The following is a 23,448-nucleotide window of genomic DNA, read 5'->3' on the forward strand; positions in this document are numbered from 1 at the left end:
AGAAGTTTCTTGAGATTTTTTTTGCACCGTAATAAATCTATATCTGCTACAAAGAAGCAGAACAAGGCGGGACAATGTGTTCCTGTCAAGGGAGTGAAAAGCCCAAACCCCTTGTCATGCCCACACTACCATCGTTCCCCAACCTGTCTGTCCAGCTAATCCTGATGCAGCTTCTTTGCACTCAGTGTGGAAACTTCAGGACTGCCATCTCTAACTCTGCGTGTTCGTGTGTGTGTGTGTGTGTGTGTGTGTGTGTGTGTGTGTGTGTGTGTGTGTGTTTGTGTGCATTGACACATGGAGGCCAGAGGCTGATGTTGGGATGTTTTCCTCAATCACTTTTCTGCCCTATTTTGGAGGCAGGGTCTATCTCTGAATCTGGAGGTTGCCATTTTGGCTAGACCCTGGGTTCTGCTTCTCCAGTCCTAGCCCTGGGGTTTCCGACTCAGGCCTCCATAACTAAGTTTTACACAGGCACTAGGGATCCAAACTCATGTTGTTTGAGGTTTTTAAAAGGTTGTTTATCTTACAAAAGTCATTAGACAAACATTCAAGGATGAATCGCTGTGTTTTGTTTTTTTTTCTGAATCCCTCAGGCATTTTACTCCAAGGTCTATCTGATGTCTTCTTTGAAGACAACCATTCAGAATTCCAGACCCAAACATACAAAGATACACATGAAATCAAAATGCAAGCGGAACATGGATCCATGGGAATCATATGTAGCTGGTTTCCCCTCTGTTACTCTCAAGATGAGACAAAGGGCGCAAACACATTCAGCAGTATTGATCTTGACTTTAACGTATAACCAGTGAGAAGATAATACCAAATCAAGAGCAAGTCCTTGTTAATAGTTAAATATTAACCAAAGAGAGAAGACTCCTGAGCAATGATGGCTCCTCCCAAGCCATTTTCTCTCAATGTGTCATGCATTCAGTTTAACTTGACTCTCAATGTGTCATGCAAATCAGTTACAAAAAAAATGGAGGTTCTGGGAGGAGGAAGAACTCCTTTTATTTACATCTTTGCAGTCAGTTTTCGAAATTCCAATGTGTATGTACTATACACACATTTCTTTTTCTATTTTAAAATAACAGATGTTTTCCAAGGTGTTGTATGTCTTGCAATAAACACTTGTTGACAGATCTCAAAAAAAAAATCTGTAGGCGTTTATTAAAAATGTCTATTTGTATTGGCACCTTGACTAGTGTGCAAGAGACCTTGGTCAGTGTGCAAATATGATAACACACTTATATTTGATTACAATCATTTCTCTATTGGGCTATACTTTCTGGAAGGAGTAAATGATGCTGACTGTTAAGATGTCTAATACCTGACAGAATGTTTAATGTATATTGTGGATATATATATATATATATGCATATGCATACATATTCTATACACTATTATATAAATATTTTATACATAAACACAATTTAGAATAGTGTTTGAAGGATTGATTCCCAGATTGAAGGAAGTCTCTTGTACCGTTTGTCTCAGAATATAATTACTCTACTAGAATTGAACAAAATGAAGCAGACGTTCTATCTAATGTACTAAGATGCCAGCTTCCACCAACTGGTAAGGAAGGAGCAGGGTCAAACTTGAGGACTGTGGGCTTTTGCCATTTTCCTGGCAATCACATTTCCCTAAAAAGAATTTTCCTGTGTATAGCTGGAATCATTCTCATTGTTTCTAGCCTGAGCTTGGCCAAGAACCTTGACAAATATCACTTATACATGGAGGAAATTAACTGAATCTGAGGGATTTGGTATGTGCGCATGCGTGTGTGAAGACATACATGTGCATGTAGAGGTTGGCATTGAGGGTCTTCCTTAGCTGCTCTCTATCTGATTTCTTGAGGCAGGCTCTCTTACTGACCAGTGCTCACAGGTTTTCTTAGCTAGCTTACAAATACCAGGGATTCTCTGGTCTCCACTTGTCCAGTGCTGGGGTTACAATCATGTACTACCATGCCTGGATTTGTACATGGGTGCTGGGCATCCAGACTCAGGTTCTCATGCTCAGATGCCAAGTACTTTACCTACTGAGCCATCATCCTAGCTATAATTTGAGAGATTAAAAAAAAGAAAGAAAGAAAGAAAGAAAATCAACGAGACTTCACAAATTGCTGAACTCTATTAGCCAGGTGGTTCCAGAGCCCATCGTCTTTGGAAAAGTGGCCAAGCAAAATAGCATGTTAAGAACGTACCATCTACAGACCATGCTACTTACAGAAGGAATTACAAAGAATTTTATACATCCGAGTGAGTTATCAGTCTAACCACAGAGAGAATAACTAGGATTGGGTGACCTACCATAGAAGCTTAGATAGCCAAAGAGGGCAGCGAGAAGGTACATGACGAGCATCCCTGTGATGGAAATGTTGGACACCGTCTGCATCTTCCTGCGGGATCGACTAGGAAGATAAAAAACATCGGGCTTCAGTTTAAAAACCATCCCCATTCAGAAAGCCACAGGGTATGCCTCCTCATAAAGCATTGTTGAATAAATGAACATATTTGCAAACCAAATTAGAACGCTAAGACAATGGCCGCCTTACTCTTTAAGCTCGCTGTAAATGGGAAGGACCTCGGGATGGCAGACAAAAGCAAACGCTAGGATTGGAATCGCATAGGCCGTCTGTAAAACAGACACAACACCGTATAGTTAGAAGCCCAGCATAGATACAGATTCCAGAGCATCTCAGTTCATAAAATAAAATCCAGCGACCACAGCACTCAGCCCATTAGGGATCTGTCACTTACCCGGGAATTGAATACAAAGTACTTGGGTTGACATTTGTCACCGCTGTGGGCTTCATACTCCACGCCGCTGTTGTGAAGAGGGCCTGCGGCCTGCTTCTCATCCAGCCCTGCAGGGTTGTGGTGAGTGTAATCCATCATGAAGTTCACACCCGTGCTCTCCGAGTTATTGGGTAGCGTGATCACGTGCATTGGAAGCGTGTTGTTGAACGTCAGATTCCCGTTGTTGTGATCCAGAACAGGCAGGGGGCAGGGTATTTGGAATTTTTTGTAAATCACCTAGAGCCAGTCATAAAAAAAAAATTGAAATAACAGAAACAAAAAACCGTCAAGCTTTGTGGGGGGAAGCAATGGAATAAAAATCTGTCTATGTGGCTTGAGGGATGTAGGGGAGAAAACTCAGTTGAGGGTTTACTTAGACAACCGGGCCACAAAGACTCTTTCTAGCTTCGGTTCAAAGGAAAGATCTGGAACTATGGTTGGCAATGGTACATTCTAGTCAGTAGTACCAGGCTCCGGCGAGTCCACTCCCTGCCCTCTGGCTACTCTATGACAGAGATCATCTCTTCGTTACATATATCAAACTGCTCATGACACGAATCTTCCAAAAGTCCTTCCTCATCCTTTATCTCTCGGGGGGGGGGTGGGGGGGATGACTTACAAATTTTGCATCTATGATATTTCAAAAAAAAATTCACCTTTGAATTGATTTTCTCTTTAATTCAGCTATAGCCATTCTCTCTTACTGGGTACAAAGTGCAAGAGAGCATGGGTACACACAGACAGAGCCCCAGCCTGCTCCTGTCTCCCATCCCCACCTTCTTAAATACTGGATCACTACCATGCTCCTTGGTCTGAGTGTTCACCCAGAATATGCCATTGGCTAGGACCATTGGCATTGTGATTCAGCTATATTTAAACCCAATGACTGTCTTTTTCTCATTCCAAATTAGAATACAATAAAATCACTTGTGATGCAAGAGCTATTTTATGCTAGTGAAGATCTCGGATAAAAATGAGGACACGGATAAAGCATGGCATGCCCGCCAGGCTGCAAGGACCGAGTCAGGCGAGCACTCACCACACTGACAAAAAACACCATGCAAGTGAGGGAAAATCCACTGGTGTAGCCAAGGTAGCCTAGGAATCAACAGAAATACTTCGTAAGGTGGCTTTATCATCTCAAAAGAGCTTTCGTATTAGAAGACAAAGTAAAAGATAGACTTTCAGTTAAATAATGAATTGATACCTAGGTTTTTAAGGAGAGAGAGCGGAAGGATAATCCCCACGGACACAAACAGGACGAGGTAGTTGCCATTGAGGTACCATTCCCTAGAAAAGGAAGAGAGAGGCGTTGGGAACAGAGAAGGCCAACCACACGCGTTGCGCGGCATCGCAGAGACGGTAAGTCATACCCAGTATTTTCTTCAAGTCCCATGAACACTCTGATTACTTCAGGCAGTTCGTACTTAATGATGAAGAGGTAGCTTGACATTGCTGAAAAGGACAAAGGGACAGATTAGCCTTGGTCTGCCCACCCAACACGAGCCGAGAGGAGTCGCAGCATTTGGGACATCCATTCTCCTTGAAGGGGCAAGCATCTCATCCCTAAAGAAGAAGGGGAAGGCCCCATGTACTCTACAGGGCTTCCAGGTCTCGTCCATAAGCAGCCATCTGTCCATCTCATACACAGGGCGGTGGGTGCTAACAGTGTTCATGATGATTCTGGGCTAAATCCAACTTGGGTTCTGAGGGAACTTCCTACGTTCTCACTCTCACTCATTAGAGACCATCATGGACTATGTTACGTGTGTCTCTGGGTGGTGGTCTGACAAAAAGAAGGTGGAGGCCAAAGACCCCTCCCTGTATACATACATACATACATACATACATACATACATACATACACACACGTGTGTGTGTCTGTGTGTGTGTGTGTGTATGTAAAAACAAATGAACAAACAAAGCAGACAAATCTCTTATGGGAGAGATTTGTGCAGCACTTCTTTTCCCAGTCCCCCACTGGGTGCAATTTGATACTAATTTGTTATCTGACACATGATCAAGGGTACAATTAAAGATAAAACTGACAGAGTTGGGGGCTGTAGCTCGGGGGTAGAACGACTGACCAGCACTCTTGGGGATCTAGGTTCTAGCTCCCACACAACCACAACAGGAAAAGGCCAGTTTTACATAGAAGCTGTACGTGTGTGCTGTACCCCTCTGGTGTGGTTATGGAACAAGCCACACACTAACTCTTGACTAGTTCTTGTACACTGACCTCTGACTAGTTCTAAATTAGTCCTTAAGGTCCCATAGAGGTGAGATCTGTGCTTATTGTTTCTGACACTGATGGATTCTGTGCATTCATCATCTGATCATCTGAAAAGTCTTGGAGAAGACAGGTCCTTATCCTATCCTGCTGCTCAGGACATCAGGATTTTTGATAAACCCAATGACACAGACAAGTTCATCCTGTTTGCAAAGGGAGGAGTGCATGAGACACACAGGGCCCCTGACCTGGGAACTGTTGTTTCTCCACTACAGTCAAAGCAAAACGATTTCTCCAATACCTGCTGTGTCTTCTGCCCACGTGGTTTGGTTAATCTTTACAAAGTCCTTGGCTAGAGCAGAATCTTACACAGCGTAAACAGGAGATGTTTCTGATGAGCTGGCTCACTGAGGGACCATTCGATGTTAAAGCTCATAACTGCTGAGTCTCGGTGAGGTCACCACCGTTAATGTGTTTGGTCTTTGGAAATTCAGGGTGCTACAGCCCTGTGCAGGTAATGTCAACATCATTCTGCTGATGCTAAGGCGTTGGGGGTGAATGCCAATTCCTTAGGGGGTTGAAAAATAGAACTGTTGTAAATGTGGAGTTGCTAATTTAAGAGATACCAGTGGCTCTCCTTAGGCCAAATTGTTAATCACATGAAACAGCCCGAGTGAGGGCATTGTTTTCTGGGGTGGTAATATGCAACCTTATCTCTCTTAAAGCCACACTGCTTGTGTTTGCCTTGACGCACAGCCCACTTTGATCTACATCTGGATGTCCAGCAGGGGCTGCACTGATGCTTTGAACAACCTGGGGAGTTAAGGGATAAACACATTCAGGTCTCCTTATTTCTCCTGACGTCACTTGTCACAAGCTAGAGTGAGTATGAGGTGATCTTATGAAATGCTTGATAATTTAAATTCCCATAAGGCTAAAGATTTTAACCAAATGGAGAACAACCTCTATGTTGGGCTTACATGCTCATGGCTTGGATACAGTAAAAAAGTAAAATAAGACAAACCAAAACCAAACAACAACAACGAAGACAATCCCAGTGATTCTGGAGATGTCTACACAAGACTTTAATCTAAAAACATAAAGATAAATAAATGTACACTGAGCACTGTGGGATTAGCTCAGTGTTAGGTTTCACGCCTATTCAGGCCCCAGTGTGTTCAGTTGTTGGTGGTGGAGGTTCTAGGACGTAAGGGTGGCATACCTCCTTTCTTGGTGACTGTGGTTGTTTTTCTGTAAAGCCAGGCATTTGTTCTAAAAGTTTATTTATTTGCTTTTTTTTTTTTAATTGAGCATCCTACAGGAAGTTCAAGTGGTCCATTGCAAGCTGACCCCTTACCTCCAATGTTCTGCATTGTAATAGAGATAAAGGCTCCAATTTTCCCAGGCCATCCAAATGCCTTCTCTCCCAACTTTTCATAGATCAAAGACCCTATAAGAAAAGATAAAACTGCCGTGTCGTGAATCAGAAGAAGGAAGAGCAGGACTGGAGAGATGGCCCAGTGGTTAAGACCATGTACTGTTCTTGAAGAGGACTGGGGTTTGAATCCCAGCACCTACATTAGGTGGCTTACAACTACCAGTAACTCCAGCTCCAGAGGCTCTGATGTGCTCTTCCGGACTCTAACTGTAACTGCATTAATGTGCACAAACACACGTGTGCACGTGACTAAAGAGAAAAAAAGTATCTTTGTAAAAGGAAAAGTGCTAGAAAGTGAATACGTGAGAACAATATAAAACATTATTTTATTTTTAATTGATTAAAGATTGTTCAAAATAACATTTTCATAATTAAAATTTATGAATATAAAAAATTGCCATGTTAGAGAATTATTTTCATGCCTCTAGCATTTCCTCATATAACTGAAACATTAAGCACATAACTAAACAGTACAGGGAAACGCTCCTCAGAAATCCACGAGCAATGTCCAATGCCCTCCAAACAGAAGCAATGGCGCCATTCTCTTGAGCTGTATACCGCTAGCTGTATACAGATATCTCCTACCATTTGCCAGAAAAATTTTCCCCCTATTTGGCTTAAACTTGAGCCAGTCGGCTTTCATTCTTGGCTCTCACTTGTTCAGTTAACTAAAAACCTTGAGTGAAAATATTTCTGGGGTCAGAAAAAAAAATAAACGGCCCATGAAGTTGAGTTCTCATCTCCTTAGCTTATAATGCTGTGTGAGTGGCAAGATTCTCTCATGGGAATCGAACCAGGAAGATAGCCTTTGGCTGAAGTTAGGACGTAAGGGTGGCGTACCTCCTTCCTTGGCTGTCTTCAGTAGAAGGTGAACCGAGTAGAGCGATAGAATTGCCACGGTGAGCAGCATGATTCTGTAATGGGACAGAGAGCAGACAGCACAGGTTTGTAACAGGTGAAACACTGTTGCGCTGAGCGTTGCAAATAAACAGTAGGAACTCTGCCTCTTTGTCACCAACTTTGCAAAAAATGGATTTTTGAAGGATTCTGGGAAATCCTTTTCACACTGCCACATGTCCCCTTGATGCCATACAACTGGGACTTTTCTACACTATACATGCTTCAAGTACTACCTAATGCTTCTCACATCGTGGTGTAACATACCTCACGGTGGAGACGCTAAGCAACAGGATTAAAACAAAACAAAAAACAGTAAAATGCAGTAAAAGTCTAGAAGCTGACTAAACCTAGGCTTGCTCAGACATTCGCCATTTTTGTCTACTGATCTTGTACTTGAGAAAGAAGGACACCTTGTTACCTGGAGAGTCAGGCACATTAAAGAAAGCAGAGGAAGGGGAAGAAAGAAGGCAGGACCAGGACTTGCTTATATTCAGAAGGAATCGAGTCTGATGTCAGGACCCTCCACACGACCACATGTATGAGCGGCTTCTATATGTTGCACTCATCAACATTTCTCCAAAACCAAGACTTAGAGCATCGAAAGAGGAGAGTGGTTACCACCAGGCATGGTGGCACAAGCTCGTAACCCTGACAACATGGGAAGCTGAGGCGGGAGGATTAGAAGGTCAAGGTCATCCTTGGCTATATAAAACAAGCTAACAGAATGAGCGTGGATAGCATCATCTAGATCACAAAGGGGGCAGCACTAACATCTGACATTCTACAAAGCAATCTTTCCTTTTCTGCTTTACTGGAGAACATACATTTTCCCAGTTTCTCTGGCACTCCCAGGGAGATCACTGCTTCCTTGTGTACACTCAGTCCATTGGATTACACACTTGGAGCTGCTCTAGCCCTGTGTGTGCCCCTCTTCCAGAAAACAAGCCTTCCAGGACAGTCTAAGCGATGGCTCTCTCGTCTGTGCAGTGTGAATGTACCTCTTTTTAGAGAACTTGTGGAGTTCAGATTACATAATTTTGTTCCATGGAAAAATAATGTGCATTCCTATATCTTAAATGTGTGTTTGCTACGGCATACATTCTAGAAAACTAAATCAATGGAATGCTATGTCACTTGCTTTGAATTAAGAGGGGACAGCCAAGTCTGTTCCTTAATTTCTTAGATACACATGCACATCCTATGGTGTTTAGCAATGTGACGGCTCTGGTCAAGTTAACACGCTAAACGAAATGAAGGCTTTGTGCTAAGTAGAATATAAGGTTCTCCAGAAGTTGATCTGTGGCTCTGTGGTTGGGGAAAGTATTTTCAGTTTCTGCTCATCAGTGTTCTGTGATAATTTTATGATTATTTTAAATGCCACGAGTGATTAATAAGAAGGCAGCCTTTTGTCTCAAAAGTTGTGTTCACTACACAGGCATAGAGATATGCAAATATATTATGAGCCTACTATTCAGATGGTAAATGACTAACTGATTTCAAACACAGTTTATTGAAGTTGGTATAAAAACCCATTCAGCTAAAGACTACTATACAAAAAATAGTTCATTTGACACAAGATAAATATTTATAATTCTGATCCTCAGTCCTTAAATAGCTGTCTGATTACCTAATCATCTGTGATGTCAGAACACAAATAGTATATATTTAAAGTGTAAGTGTTGCATTCTTAGACAGTTAGCTATCCGGCATTGTGTTTGGGACCAGGCTTCTTGGTCATACTGACTCCTAGTGTGAGACTTTACGCTTGCGAAGAATATGACTACAGACAAGTGTGTCTTAGAAAATACCAAACCCTGGGTGACCACTCAAATGCCTGTGGTTGTCCATCACAGGCGAGGCTCCTGTCCAGCTATCCTATTAGTCAGCTGTGAGATGTTGCTACTTTCAGGCATCCTTTTTCCAAGTGTGGTGAAAGTTCATAGATTTAGAAACCAGCTTCAGTCACTTCAAAAATATCCTCCATGCCAGGCCCTGTGTTAGGCTTCAGGAAAGGGTGTGTGTTGAGACATGGGGTCAACCCTCTGGGTCTCATAGGGAGCTAGACACTAACTAAGCAAATCAGACATGCACACAAGGGTATTACCATTGTGGCTTGTGTATAATATATTGGCTCCTGTCACAGAGGTCATGGAAAGCCGCACTAAGACAATGTTCTGCTGAGATGTGAGGTGTTATCGAAATGAAGAAGGGAAAAAACACTCTGAGGTTTCACACAGAGACCAGTATTGGTGTCTGGTGCCCAGAGCCACAGGGAATAGCACTGGTGAGTGCAGGGCTCTTAGAGGACATGAGTTATTTTTCTTCCGACATTATTCAAGAATATGGGATGGGATACCTCTGAATACTGAATGCTAAGCTATTTTATGCATCTGTCAAGTGACAAGATATTCCGTGAAGTGGTGCTGTCTTCCCGTGGAATGATGGGATGCCATGACATTTCAGTGGTTGGATACCTAAACCTTCTGCCGCTTGGTGGCAGATCGACGTAAAAGGCAAGGGTCACTCACCAACACTCCCTCAGATTAGTCTTATTCACAGAGAGCTCGCATTGGGTGTCAGGCTATACACAGATTCGGCACTAAAACCAGACATGTATGTTCACTTACACAAAAAGGACGATCCCAGTGTTGGCCATAGCGTAGGACAAGCCCAAGATCCCACTGCCCATGATGGCGTTGCTCAGGTTAAATGAGGACATTCCAAAGGAAGTCATTCCGGGGTGCTTGAGGAAAAGAAGTGCAGTATAAGAAAATGTTTGCCAAAGGGTTGATCTTTGCTTTGGTTACTCCGCTCACTGTGCCTTCTGAGACAATGACCCCAAATGGAAGAGTGAAATAAAACCGTAAGGAGTAAAAGCCTTTAATTACTCCGAGTGTCAGGAAGAACACGTTCTTTTGAATGGAACCAAAGGCTTGGCTTCAGCATAGGTGGCAGGAAAAATTAGAACTACAGATGAGTGATAAGAAGAGGGGAAAACGAGGTACGGCTGCAGATAACATTTGGGTTAGAATGATTTCTTGAAAAAACAAATAAATTTCATAAATGATTCATGCAGCCATATGGCAAACGGGAAAAACAAGCCTTTATTCCAGTAACGGCCTGAATAAACAGACGATGTGCTGATGAAGCCTTGGAAAAATTCAATCACACTGTTTTGCCACCGAGACCTCGGCAGGTCAGACACCCTCCGTCCTGTTTACCTCCTGAAAGCAGAGCGGTCACTTACGTGCTCATCCGCGTAATCGACTAGCTTCTCCTTCCCCAAAAACCCATTTGTCAGGAACTTCTGACTTTCGGCATCTTCATTAGCAAATTGACTGTGTGAGGAAAGGAAAGAAAAAAAGAAACATGGGGACAGTTCAGTAAACGCTCTGACTTGCACTTAAGATCAGAGTAATGTTACGAACTGAGTCAGGGAAGACGGCATCCAAACGTGACTTCCTCCTCACGTGTGTGTGCCTTCCAGATCGACGGCTGAACTCTTGATGAACAGATTTGGGAAAGGAGAGGGTGTTACAAGGAAGGACACACTTTCAGTTGAAAACTGTGTATGCTATCTCTCTTTTCTCCAACACTGACTGTGCAAGAAAGAGATTAACTGAGTTTTATTTTGTTCCCGCTTAGGAGCTCATTCCAAGAGAGGGCGCAGAGCCATGGTCCTGAGATGCTAAAACTATTGTCCTGCCATGATGAGATGATAACTTTTATTATTGTTTATTATTTTTTAATGGCGCTAGAAATTAACCTTCTGTAAGGCAAGGGCTCTGAATAGCCACACCCCCTAATTTTACCAATGTAAAAAATATCTGTCAAATGTTCAAGCACTCCCCTTATCTGATGTCCAATGTATCCCTGCACAGGGAACGAGTGTGAGCACATGTGCACATGGGTGCATGTGCACTAATTGCTCTAAGAAGGTATCCTGCGTATTATTAGATAATAGATGAAGCTGCAAACATTATTAATGAAACCAAGGTAAGTGGTCAAAAAGTTTTAAAAAGCATGAAGTAGCGGGCAGTGGTGGCGCATGCCTTTAATTCCAGCACTTGGGAGGCAGAAGCAGGTGGATTTCTAAGTTCAAGGCCAGCCTGGTCTACAGAGTGAGTTCCAGGACAGCCAGAGCTATACAGAGAAACCCTGTCTCGAAAAACAAACAAACAAACAAAAAACCAACAAAACAACAGCAACAACAAAAAAGGCACGAAGTGCCAGGTGCTGGTGGCAGCAGTAGGACTTGACTTTAATCCCAGCACTCAGGAGGCAGAGGCAGGGGGATCTCTGAGTTGGAGGTGATCCTGGTTTACAGAGAGAGCGCTCCAGGACAACTGCAGATATACTGAAAAACTAACTAGCTAGCTAGCTAACTGGCTAACTAGATAGCTAACTAGATAACTAGCTAGCTAACTAAGTGGCTAACTAACACACTGAATTAAAATGTATAAGCCACACAGGCTCAGGCTGATTATGATATGCCTGTCCTCAGGCTGTACACTCATTGATGCTGTCCCCTTCCTGTTCTGGTCGGCTCCAGCAGTCATATGCTCTGAGGCTATGGCCAGGGGGTCAGTGTCACTCCCAAGAGGCCTGTCCAGCAAGGCCAGCTGTCACCATTACAGTTTCACCTACAAAGATATAACACAAGCCTTTGTGGCTACATCACACGCTCAACTCTGCATGTTTCTCAAAAACATGTACTAGCGGGCAGTTTGGGGTTGTTTAAGGCATTTCGCATATTCAAGAGTAAGACCAAAGTGCTGGAGGATGGTTTCAGGTAAATGACCGCTGGAAATAAAATGAAATATGAATTGCTTGAGGAGGTCCTTACAAATTGTCTTTTATGATAGGAGCTAATCCTGAACATACTCTGACAGGGAAGGGTCACTGCCAACAGTCACAACAAAAGATGCACCATGAAGGAGGTGACTCTCGGACAGTAGAATACAGTAGCGGTAAGGCTAGGACACATCAGATACACCCACAAAGCTTCTGTGTGCAGAAGACCAGAGAGTAGACAGCCCAGAGTGTACAGGTGAAGGACGTTCCCTAGGTTAGCCCCATGTTCCTCACAGGAAACACGGATCCCTCAGCCACTGCATTCCTCCTTGTCTGACATCCCTCTGCCGTCTTGATGTGATTTAAGTGTCTATGTTTAATATACTGGCTCTGAAGGGCCGTTACACAATGTTCACAGTTGGAACCTGGGATGATAGGGATACAACGGGAAGAAGGACCGTAAACACAAGTGTCTCTTCCAGAGCAATCTAAACCGAACTGTGTCCAACGCTCTAACTTTACTTTCCTCGGCAAATTAAAATCTTCACCGCATGAGCGGTTTTTAAAAGTTAGAATTTGAAAGTAAAGGAAATTGTTTCTGAGTGAGGCACTCTCACGTTCTTACTTTGGTGCAAAATGAGACGTGGACATAAAGCAGACCGCGACTGGACAAAGCAAGTGAGGAATGCCTTCAGCATGTTAACTGTTTTAAAGCACACCCAACATCTACTGAAAACACAAGGGAGATGATCTCACCCAAAGGCTACAGTAAATAGAATTTAAAAAAAAAAAAAAAGTACAGCTACACATTCATTCAAAACCAAATACAAACACAGCCCATCTGTTCAAAGTGAATATAAAAATCACAAAAATGGCACCTTAGGCGCGAGCCAGCAGTTAGAAAGTGTATCTTTGTGTGGGGTCTGACAATCGCATCCAACTGTGGACTCCGGGGCTGTTAGGACTAGGTCCCCTTTAGCTCCTCTACCTGCTACAGGACTCACACCTGAGTGTATTCCCTTCAGTATCAAAAGAGCCTCGGGTTTGGGCCATCGCACCAAAAGCAATAATGTGGAGGAGAAAGAACCCAGGATTGCTAAAAACCTCTTTATATTTATATAGTCACCTCACTTATTCTTTGGAAATGGTGGTGACAATTTGCTAGTCCACACTTTGCACAGAAGCTCAAAAGAAGATAAATCACCCCTAAGCCAAGCAACCAGTGATCAGACATCACTGCCCTGTGTTTTACTGCATTCAGGAGCCACTGAGTCCAGAGTCTGCTCTTTACTGCCCCAACAACCCTACAACTCACTGAGTTTGTAAGAACAGCACTGCTTCCTGATTGCCCTTCCCTGGCAGTGGGAAGGAAGCTGTGAGAAGTTCCTATCAGAAACGACATGGGTTCTGCAGAAAAGTGAGGTTGGTGGAGGAATATAACAACCAGAAGTTCAGATAGAAGGTTTAACAGACTGAGAATGTGCCCTATATTTAGTGGGTGACCCTGTGATAGTTTGTGAATGAGATTGTTCAGGACATGCTTTTGGAGCAAAAACCAAACAAATAATAATAATAATAAATAATAATAATAATAATAATAATAATAATAATAATATAATACCCTCTGTAGACAGACAACATCGAGAACATCAAGGGAAGAACAGGCTGTTTTCGGGAAACGTGGGTTACATCAGCAATGGAGACGCAGACCTTGCAACTTCAGTTTCCAGTCAGCCACACAAAGGATCAGAGGCCTCATGTGTCAATATCAACATTGTTATCTCATGTTTAACCATAATAAACCCAGTCATTCCACCAGAACCCTGGTTTTCCCAGCCCACGGCCCTTCCGATTTTTTCCACAGAGCCTGGCAATTTTTCACCCCGTACCTGCTCATGGCTTCCTTTTCGGAGTTTCCCATCCCGGTGTAGCTGTCCTGAATACTATCCCCGCTGCAGCTGTCCTCGTCAGGTTCGATGTTGACGTTTCTCAGTTCCATGGGGTCCATTTGCCCTCACAAGCCTTTCCTGTCCACAGAAAAAGACTCTTCAGTGCAAATAATACACGGCGCCTTCAGCTCAAGCCTCTTCCACTGTGTGTTGACTCTCAGAACACTCTGTTCTGAGAACAGAGCACAAAACACATCATTACAATTTGCTGGGAATTGGATCGATGAGTCCGAATCCCTCACTTTGTGAGGACGATCGCTGTGAAACATGTAAAGGAACGGAGTTCTTGAAAAACTTCACAAAAACAACACACCCTGAAAGTTTCCCTCACCTACTATAAAAGAAAAAAGAAAAAAGAAAAAAAGGAAAGGAGAAAGGAGAAAGAAAGAAAGAGCTGAAAGAAGGGAGGGAAGGAGAAGAAACAAAAAAAAAAAGAAGATGGAGATATTTTGCAACTCGCCATGGGAATAAAAAAAAAAATTCAAGATGTGGAAGCAGGCATCATGCAGATTGGGTCTTGTAAGCTGATTGCATATGCTTTTTTCAAATGGAGAGGGAGAGGACAAAAGTAAATTATTGACAAAGAAAGGGGGCCTGCCAAGTGTCCCTACGAGCAGCAGCTAGAAAGAACATTAGTGCCTTAATGTAACTGAGCATGAAGAGATCAAGCCACCACAGTGCTCGGTAAAACGTGGCCCAGGAGAGGATCGAGGTTAGAAAGTCATGTTCTAAGGAATCTGGAGTGCAAGCCACAGCAGAAACCGCTAACAAACGAAGTACTCGGGCTTGCCTTTGAACTGGCGTTACGCATCATCTACATCAAGTTGAAATGTATGTTAACCACAAAGAGATTCGTCTTTTATACTGTGCCTTGTCTTTAAGTCATGGGTCTCAGTACAGATGTTGTTTGGACTTTGTTATCCTTGACAGCAAATCGAGGAGGGAGACTGGCTGGCTTTGCCTCGTGTAAAGCATCCTATGCTATTGATAGAAATTTCTTGAGCTGCTTACACTAGATGCAGTAGGTTGCCGTTGAGCCCTTATACTGGCAGAAATATGAATATACTGGAAGGCAGTGGTTCTAATCTCTGAGCTGCCCACCTGCTGAGCACATACGGAGCAGAGATACAACCATGGACATTGTTCCAGAACTCAAAAAGCCCCAAATCCCGAGAAACATGAAACCTATACACGAGAATGCCCCAACCAACTCCAGAAGTATATTTGTAGAAGGCATATACTTGAGCTGACATTATGAAAGTTCAAAAGACATGTGAAAACTCACTAGCATGAGTATCAGTAGGCACAAAAAATGACAAGATTCCCAAGTAATGTAGCAATATAAAATAGGTTTTTAAAGTGATATGAGAACAACAATGATAATAATATCCAAATAAGGAAATAGCATCTATAAAATAAGTACGTTGTAAAACAAGGAAAGTGTAGTTTCTGCAAAAGCAATTCTAAACATAAGAAAAAAAAAATACAATTATAGAAACAGGAAAGTCGGCTGAAGAGAGAGTTAGGAAAGTGGGAGATAGAGCCGTAGAAATCACTCAAATTTTAATGTGAGGGAAAAGCTAAGAGATTGACACAGAGTCTAACAGTTGTTCTCATGGGACAGAATCCCAAGATAGAAAGACAGAATAGAGACACTGACAAAGAACTGGTTCAGAATCCAGGAAAGATAGCAGCTCCCAGAATTTCGAAGAGGATGGACATGCATTTCAAGCCAGAGGCATAATACGAGACAGAGTAACATAAAATCAAGAGAAGACTATTTATGAAGTTACAATGTTTCTAACTTTAGTTGACACAATCTACACTAGGGGGTAGTCGTGAGCTCCAGGGTCAGTCAGCTACGTCCTCCCCTCCACTCCCTACCCCCTCCCAGGGTAAAAACAATCCATTCTCCAGTTTGCTGTGTGGATAAACTGCTGTGCTTGTTCCTTTTAGTCTTGAATGTCCCTCAAAGACCCATGGGTTGAAGGTTTGCTTGTCAGCCTGTAAGCACTATTAGCAAGTCAGGGAAACTTTAGATCACTGGAAGCTAGTTTGGTTTGTCTTTTTATTTATTCGCTTTACATCCCTCTCACTGCCCCCCACCCCCGCTCCCGTGTTAAACAAGTCTCCTCTGCCACGTGCTACACCAAGTAAACGACACTCCCAGAGACCCACATTAAGTAGAGCAAACCAATGGAGGGAGGCTCTGAACAGATCCACCCAAACACACCCTTATTCCTTTAACTTGGTTACCTCAGGTGCTTTGTCACAGTAACAGAAAGCTGACTCTCGCAGGAGGTTAGATGTACTAAATACATCTTCATCTTATGAATATTTTCAACTTAAAATAAATGTATCAGGTTGTTGTTTCACTGCAAATCAAGTAGCAACTGTGTCTTCCATTTCTTGTGTCACATCGGAAACAGCAAATGTATCTCTGGGTGTGTTTGGTTTCCGACCTGTGGTCGCAGGTCGAGGGACTAAGGTGCATATTTTACATACCAAAGCAGACCTGGCCTCCAGGCTCTCCCAGAATCCCTCAGTTACTACCTGGCATACCCTGCCCCCAACTCTGAACTTTCCAGCCCAGAGGCTGGGCTGCCCTTCCCCCAGAGGCTCCTCCCTGTATAATCCAAACATTTTGGTTTCTCTCTCCCTTCTTCTCCTCCTCATCTCTCTCTGCATGCGCGAGCATGTGCCCCCCTCCCCTTCCCCTTCCCTCCTCTCCCCATAGCGACTTTCCTAGCCTAGGTTGAGGACCATGAACGTGCCCACCACAAAGCCGCTTCCCAATAAACCTGCCTTTAATACAATCTAATCTGGTTTAAATTGTCTCATTGGGGAACACACATGTTCCCCAAACTCTAAAGCTACTGAATTGGCATCCCCAGAACTTCCCATTGCTCCCTAAATTCCATGTTTCATGTGGAGAGGTGGCACATCTGGAGGTCCCCCTCCCCCACCTTCCCTGCCACTGGTCTCCCTGGAACTCCTGCGAACTCCTGCGATCAAAGCCCATCTGCTGTGTTTATGGGTGAGGAGTGTATCAGTCGGCTTAGATAGCTGTGTTTTGTGGCACTGTGGACTCGGTTGATTCAGAGTTCCCTCCTCTCTTGCTGGTCCTTCTGGCTCCTCCGCAGTGTGCAGGCATAAGGAGACCCTGAGTGGGGGGGAGGAGCGCCCTGCAGGGCCCACTCCTATGTACTATTGCCACTGGGTCTGGGGCTTCTGCTCCTTCTAGGTACACTTCTTTCTTGGTTATCAAGGCCCTAACACTTGCCAGAGAGTTTATTGCAGTTTTTCTTTATGGACTAAATTTCAGAAATGACAAAATGGCAGACCAACATCTTCCTAAACCAATATAATTTCTAACTATATGCTAGATATTTCTAACCAGAGATAATGCCCAGAGAGAGAAATGCATCCCTTACTCCTGCCCCCAAACAAATGAGCTTTTTTTTTCCCCAATACATGGAAGCTACTACAGGAATCCTAACCGATCCAAATGTAGAGACAAAGTGGTCACGGGATGCACAGTCCACACTGGTATATCTACAATGTAAACTCTAGATGTCAGGTTCAGGGAATATCACTGAAGAAGTGGACAAACTGTAAGCCAGAAAACCAGGACTCCTGGGATTAGGTACTGCCTTCCAGGCATTCTCAGGGAAAGCATGCCCATGGAATCTCAGTAGGGCTGCCTAAACAAGTTCTGCATCCCAACCACAGCAGCTGACATGCAGGTTTCAGATTGGGGAACTCTCACAAGGCCTAGCCACAGAAGAGCTACAAGCAGCCAATGGCTGTGGAAAGACAGAGAATCTGTCACCTCCGGGGAGGAGCCCAAGTGGTCAGCCCTAAATAGGCGTGCACACAAGCAACCCTAAGTGGGCTCCGTAGGTTTTTATAAACGTTCGTACTTCTGTGCACCAGTTCTAACTACAAAAGAGGTCATGAATCGAAAGGGGGTGGGACACAGGAGAGGTGGGAGCAGGGAGATGGAAAAGGTGAGAATGATATATAGTTCTCTCTTATAAGTAAAATTTACACCAAAAAAGTAAATTTAAAAAAATTGCAGTGCGCCAAAGAGAGGCTCTTTGGTGACTACTGCCACTGATGACCTGTGACCTCTGTTTCTCTTTGAATATGTTGTCATGACTTGATATTGCTACAGAGGCCCCTCTAGGAAAAAAAAAAAAAAAAAAAAAAAAAAAAAAAAAAAAAAAAAAAAAAAAAAAAAAAAAACAAAAAAAAAAAACAAAACCACTTGCCCTGGGGCTTGGTCCCTTTCTCAGATTCCCCAATCTTCCCTGGGGCTTGGTCCCTTTCTCAGATTCCCCAATCTTCCCTTCTGGCTTCTTTGAGGTCCTCAAAGCCTCCATGAGCTGATAGCATCACTAGCTACTGCTTGTCATACTTTCTGTGGGCTTGGTTTTTGTTTTAAGTCTCCTTGCTTAATTCTCTAGAGGCAATGCTCCATGCCCACTTCTATCTACTTTTAAGACTTTTAGGTCTGAAGTTGATGGAGCTAAGAGATAGCCAGAATGCTGGTAAGACACTTACTTCAAAGGGAGCCTCCATAAGTATGTTTCTGGGGAAAAGAGTAGTATTTGGATCAACAGACCCAGTAAAGAATAAATTCTCTCAGTGACCTGTGAGCCTGATAATCTAAACAGAACAAACAGGTGGAGGGGGATGGGGAAAATCACCTTCACGCCTCAGCCTGGAACACCACCATGTTTGTTCAGTCTACTCATCCTTGAGTTTGCAGATAACTGTCTGGCTCTGAGGTCCCACAGCCTCTGAATAAATTATTCAACCAAGCTTTCTAGTTCTTTAACTTACATGACAGATAGTGGGACCACTGAGTCCTCATTATCACAGGGGCCAATTCCCATACCATTTTGTGACCACATCTATTAACTATCTCTTTTCCCTACTGTTTGCCTCCTACCTGTCCTGTTTCTTTGACTTTCAGTGCACACAGCCGACTTCCAAGCTATGATTCAGCCCAGGCTTCTTCTCGTAAGTTGTGCCTAGCTGACACCTGCGTATCTCAACATTTAAAACACCACATGTCTAAAATCTTCCTCATCTTCCACCACAAGCCACCCTAAGAATGTTGCCACATGGGTGCAGCTACTTGGACCAGAAGCAGGAGTCTAACGTGGCAAATACCCGCTCCTATTCCCAATTTCCAGTCCTTTACAGAGCCTGGATGATTTTACAGGCAACTCAAGCTGTTCTCAAACTGGTCTACATTGTTCCATGTCTTCCACCAATACATGTCCAAGTAGACAGGACCTATTCAAGCTCCTTGAACCCTCTCTTGCCTGCCCCACCCCATATCCATGTTGCACACACAGGTTCTCCACACAGGAGCCAGAGTGAATTGCTGGAGTTCATCATATTCTCTTTGCTGAATGCCTCGAACACCATCCGTATTCTCACCAGCATAACACGGTTCTATGGCTTATAAGATCTGTGTTTCTCCAGTCTCTGTATCTACACTAGTCTATGTTTTGGGGAACAGACTGCGTTCTGTCACCCAGGCCATCTGTACAACCAGTCACCATGACTGAAATGGCCTTCTCTTTCACTCTCTTTTTTCCTCAGCTTTCCCATCTACAGAATCACAAGAAGTTCTACCACAGAGTTCGACTGGGTCCAAGAATCAGGGAAGGCTCTCTGGGGAAGCTCAGGGCTGAGATCTCTGTTCACACTCCAGGGATTGAAGCTAAAGTTTGTTTCACTCCACTGTACAGGCTTCATTGCATCATTCACTGAAAAACCATGCTAATCTTGGGGTCAAAACCAGAAGTTACCAAACCTCATGTGGCATCTACTCCGTATGTATGTACAGCTCAGGCCAGGAACTATTTTAAGGCTTTGAATACATCACCCCAGGTAAACCTCACAGCAGCCCTCTGAATAGGTACCAGCCTTGCTCTTATTGCATATACAGATTGGAAACAGACATTCGGGTTGAGTGGCCTTCACCAACTGCTTCTTATCCACAGGGAATGAACACCTGAGTGGGGAACAGGAACTCAGGCTTTGGTGGCAAACAGGACTAGGTGTAAGTCTTGGCCAAATTACCTAACTGACGACTTCCAGCTTTCTGGGAAAAAAAATGAGAGTATTATCATTTACCACAAAACTAGCGTGATGGGAGTTTAAGTATGATAGTGTTTATCAAAGGTTAGCATGTAGGTGGTCCTAATGCACTCCATCCCTTTTCCTTCTTCCAATAATCAGAATCCCATCAATGCCTTTTTTTTTAACATTTGAACATACATACTAACACATATATTTTACCTTAGACATCCTAAAAGAAGGCTTTTTGTTCTCAGAACTCTTGCAAAGCTTGTAAGATGGGAAAAGAACTTCTTTCTATAGTACTCTTACTATATATATCAGAGATTACTATATATATTCTTTGGAGAGTGATATATCCTATAAGACAGTTTGAGCCCTCAGTCCCAATCCTGAATTTGGCCATTGCCAGGCAACAGTCACAAAATGTGTAGCCCATTTTCATCTCTGGATACCGGACTACCGATCTGGTCTAAAGGACCAACAGCAGCAAGCACAATTTAAACAGTGTTAGAACATTAAGACATGAACTACCTCAGATCGATTGTGTGTATCACAAAGAAACCTCTTGGTCACATTGTTGCTGCCAAAGTGTAACCTCACGTTCCTAACATAAATAGACTTCAGTGTGAAAGTGTTTCACCCTGACATCCAGCAACTCATTCATTCAGCAGAGGTGGAGAATGAAGTGCAAACCGGAAACTGGAAATCCCAGAGAACGGCTTGAGGCTGAGCCCTGAACTCAAGGAACTCACCCTATTAAAGAAAACAGATTGGAAACAGCAAACTTTCGCATACAATACAATGAACATTGTTACCATTATTCTCTGACTAAATATTTGCTGAAATAATCAGCCAATCCTGGCATGAGTAAGAAAGAAAGGATAGGTGCCTGCAAGCACCAAACCTGAGAAAGTCCCTTTCTGTAGTCTAAATGTTGCTCCTTGCCTCAGTACTCAGCAACTCAGTTTACTGGGAGCTCACTGGATGCAGATAGTCTTCAGCCTTCACACACACACACACACACACACATACACACACACACACACACACGTCTTAGCTCTCTATCCCCCTACTCAGGTCCAAAAAGAACGAAGCCTACCAGTCTCCCAACACTTATTTAGAATGTACCCACCTCATTGTTGCCCTAGATAGCTAAACTGGAGCAATGTCCCCATGGCAGCAAAATTTCCTTACAGCCGTCGTTCACAGAGTCACTGGGGCATCTTGTCTTTCCCGTTGCCACCTCAGAGCCTCTTCACCTGTTGTTTCCTCCCCATAGAACTCTCTTCCCTGTACTTCTAAGGAGGCATCCAGGGCTCAGCTAGGGCAACTTGAAGGAATTAAAAGCCATGTGGCTGGGGCGCACCTCTGAGACTCACACATCTGAAGGAGAGCTCCCATGTTCTCGGAGTACGCTCTCCTTCTCCTCTCAGGACTCGGCATAGACTGTGCTTACACATGTACTTGTGTGCTTATTTGACAAAGAGCCACCTGCCTAACCAGGGAGGAGCCTCATGGGGATGGAGTGGGCACCAGGTTTGCAAACTACATTTTCCTAGCATCTGGCACTGTGCCTTCTGTTATATTCTGAAAATACCAAAGCAACTTGAAATTGTGTTCATTACAGACATGGGCATACATGCTTGCTGGTTTGGGGCGTGCGATGGGGGAAGGTCGGGGTGCGTACCGAGGAATGACACTAATACCTCAAAATTAAGCAGCAAGTTTATTTGGATCAGCAAGAGAATAAAAAAACAGCTACATTGTTCCCCACCGCCACCCGCCCCCGCCCCCACCCCAAATGCTGTGAATGCTTCTAAAAGTCAGAATTTTGACAGAATTGTTGGTCCTTCGGCCTTTCTTTCCAACAAAGTTCAATCTCTCTATGACTAAACAGGCTAGAACAAACAGCACAGGCAGAGCTCAAAAGCTGGGGTACCATCCAATATGTATGCAGATGCAAAATCAAAACCTAAGGTGGCACAAGACTGCTAGTGTTAGGTTTCAAATCTGAGACAAAAAGCTGAAGTACCTATTTAACATCAAAGTTAACATTGGCTTCCAAGTTCTCCCTGCATCCCTCAGCCCTCAGTCCCTACAGAATCTTCCTGGCTGACCCTGAACTCTCCAGCCCAGGGAGTAGGCTGCTCCTCCCCCATATAATCCAGCCATTTTGATTGTCCACTGTCTGTACTTTGGGCCTCCTGGCTGCTGCACTTGGTTTCCCCTCTGTCCCCTCTTTAAACTGTCTCCTTCTACCATACCAGGGGCAGTAGCACACGACGGACTTTCCAGTTTACTCATTCAGTTTGCAGACTTTGAGTTTAGCACATGTATTAGCAGGCGTCTCAAGCAGCAAATCCCTTACAGCCAAATCCTGGTTATCAAATGTGTTAGGGTTTTAACCTTTGAATTGCTGCTAAGAAACTCATGGTGGAGGGTCCTCAAAATGAGAAACGTCTCAAATGTTGTGGCTGTGGCTCAGCACCAACCCAAGACCTCAAAAAATGGTTAAACAAAACTGTCCCCAGTCAGACACTGGGGGGATGACCTTCTACGAGGACGACAAACATTTGTTCTGCCTGATAAGTGAAAGTGGAGAGGAGCTAGTGACGTCAGGGCGGACTTTCCACCGCTGCCGTTGGTCTTGTCCTTCAGACCATCTCAGTGTTGACCATTCTACTCCAAAAGCCTGGCAGAGGTAGCTGATGGCCAACGTGGCAGTGACCCTTGGGTTGGGCAAGCGAGTAGCAGTGGCCCATGCAACTCAAAACTGAAATATCTTCTACCTGAAGAATTGATTTAAAGTCACATCTAAAATGTACCTCAGATAAATGGCTACCCTATGGATATAAAAATGAATCTGATATTACCTCCATGTTAAAATGTCTCTGTTTCCCCAATAACGTAGCCCTACTCATAGCTTGATAGCAAGAAAAGACTGGTCATCTAACCCACTGTTTCTTATGGAAATATGGAAACATTTTGGGACTGGGGAGATGACTCACGTCATAAATTCCTTGTTGCACAAGCATGACAACCTTCGTTTGATCCTCAAACAAACAAACAAACAAACAAAACCAGACATGGTGGTAGGTGTGGGCAATCCCAGCCCCAAGGAGGCAGAAGACAAGAAGGCTCTTGGGGCTTACTGGTCAGCAGGTCTAACTGAATCCATGAGCTATGGGTTCAGTAAGGAATCTTATCTAAAAAATGAGGTAGAGAGAAGAT

The 23,448-nt window shown here is 43.6% G+C and overlaps 1 protein-coding gene across 2 annotated transcripts in view; it reads right to left on the bottom strand.

Moving 5' to 3' along the window:
• The window catches only part of Slc38a4 (solute carrier family 38 member 4), a 55,497-nt gene that overhangs the window by 10,512 nt on the left and 21,537 nt on the right, over window positions 1-23,448 (bottom strand). For both annotated transcript variants that reach the window (XM_076911958.1, XM_034516725.2), the window contains exons 2-12: window positions 14,056-14,193; window positions 10,620-10,710; window positions 10,000-10,115; window positions 7,313-7,386; window positions 6,392-6,484; window positions 4,178-4,259; window positions 4,012-4,094; window positions 3,844-3,902; window positions 2,766-3,041; window positions 2,561-2,640; window positions 2,316-2,416 (exon numbers count right to left, since the gene is read on the bottom strand). In XM_076911958.1, coding sequence (XP_076768073.1) covers window positions 2,316-2,416; window positions 2,561-2,640; window positions 2,766-3,041; window positions 3,844-3,902; window positions 4,012-4,094; window positions 4,178-4,259; window positions 6,392-6,484; window positions 7,313-7,386; window positions 10,000-10,115; window positions 10,620-10,710; window positions 14,056-14,174 — 1,174 coding nt within the window. In that variant the 5' untranslated portion in view covers window positions 14,175-14,193. The remainder of the gene's footprint in view (window positions 1-2,315; window positions 2,417-2,560; window positions 2,641-2,765; window positions 3,042-3,843; window positions 3,903-4,011; window positions 4,095-4,177; window positions 4,260-6,391; window positions 6,485-7,312; window positions 7,387-9,999; window positions 10,116-10,619; window positions 10,711-14,055; window positions 14,194-23,448) is intronic.

This window comes from Arvicanthis niloticus, chromosome 13 (genome assembly GCF_011762505.2).
Source record: "Arvicanthis niloticus isolate mArvNil1 chromosome 13, mArvNil1.pat.X, whole genome shotgun sequence".
NCBI classification, from domain to species: Eukaryota; Metazoa; Chordata; class Mammalia; order Rodentia; family Muridae; genus Arvicanthis; species Arvicanthis niloticus.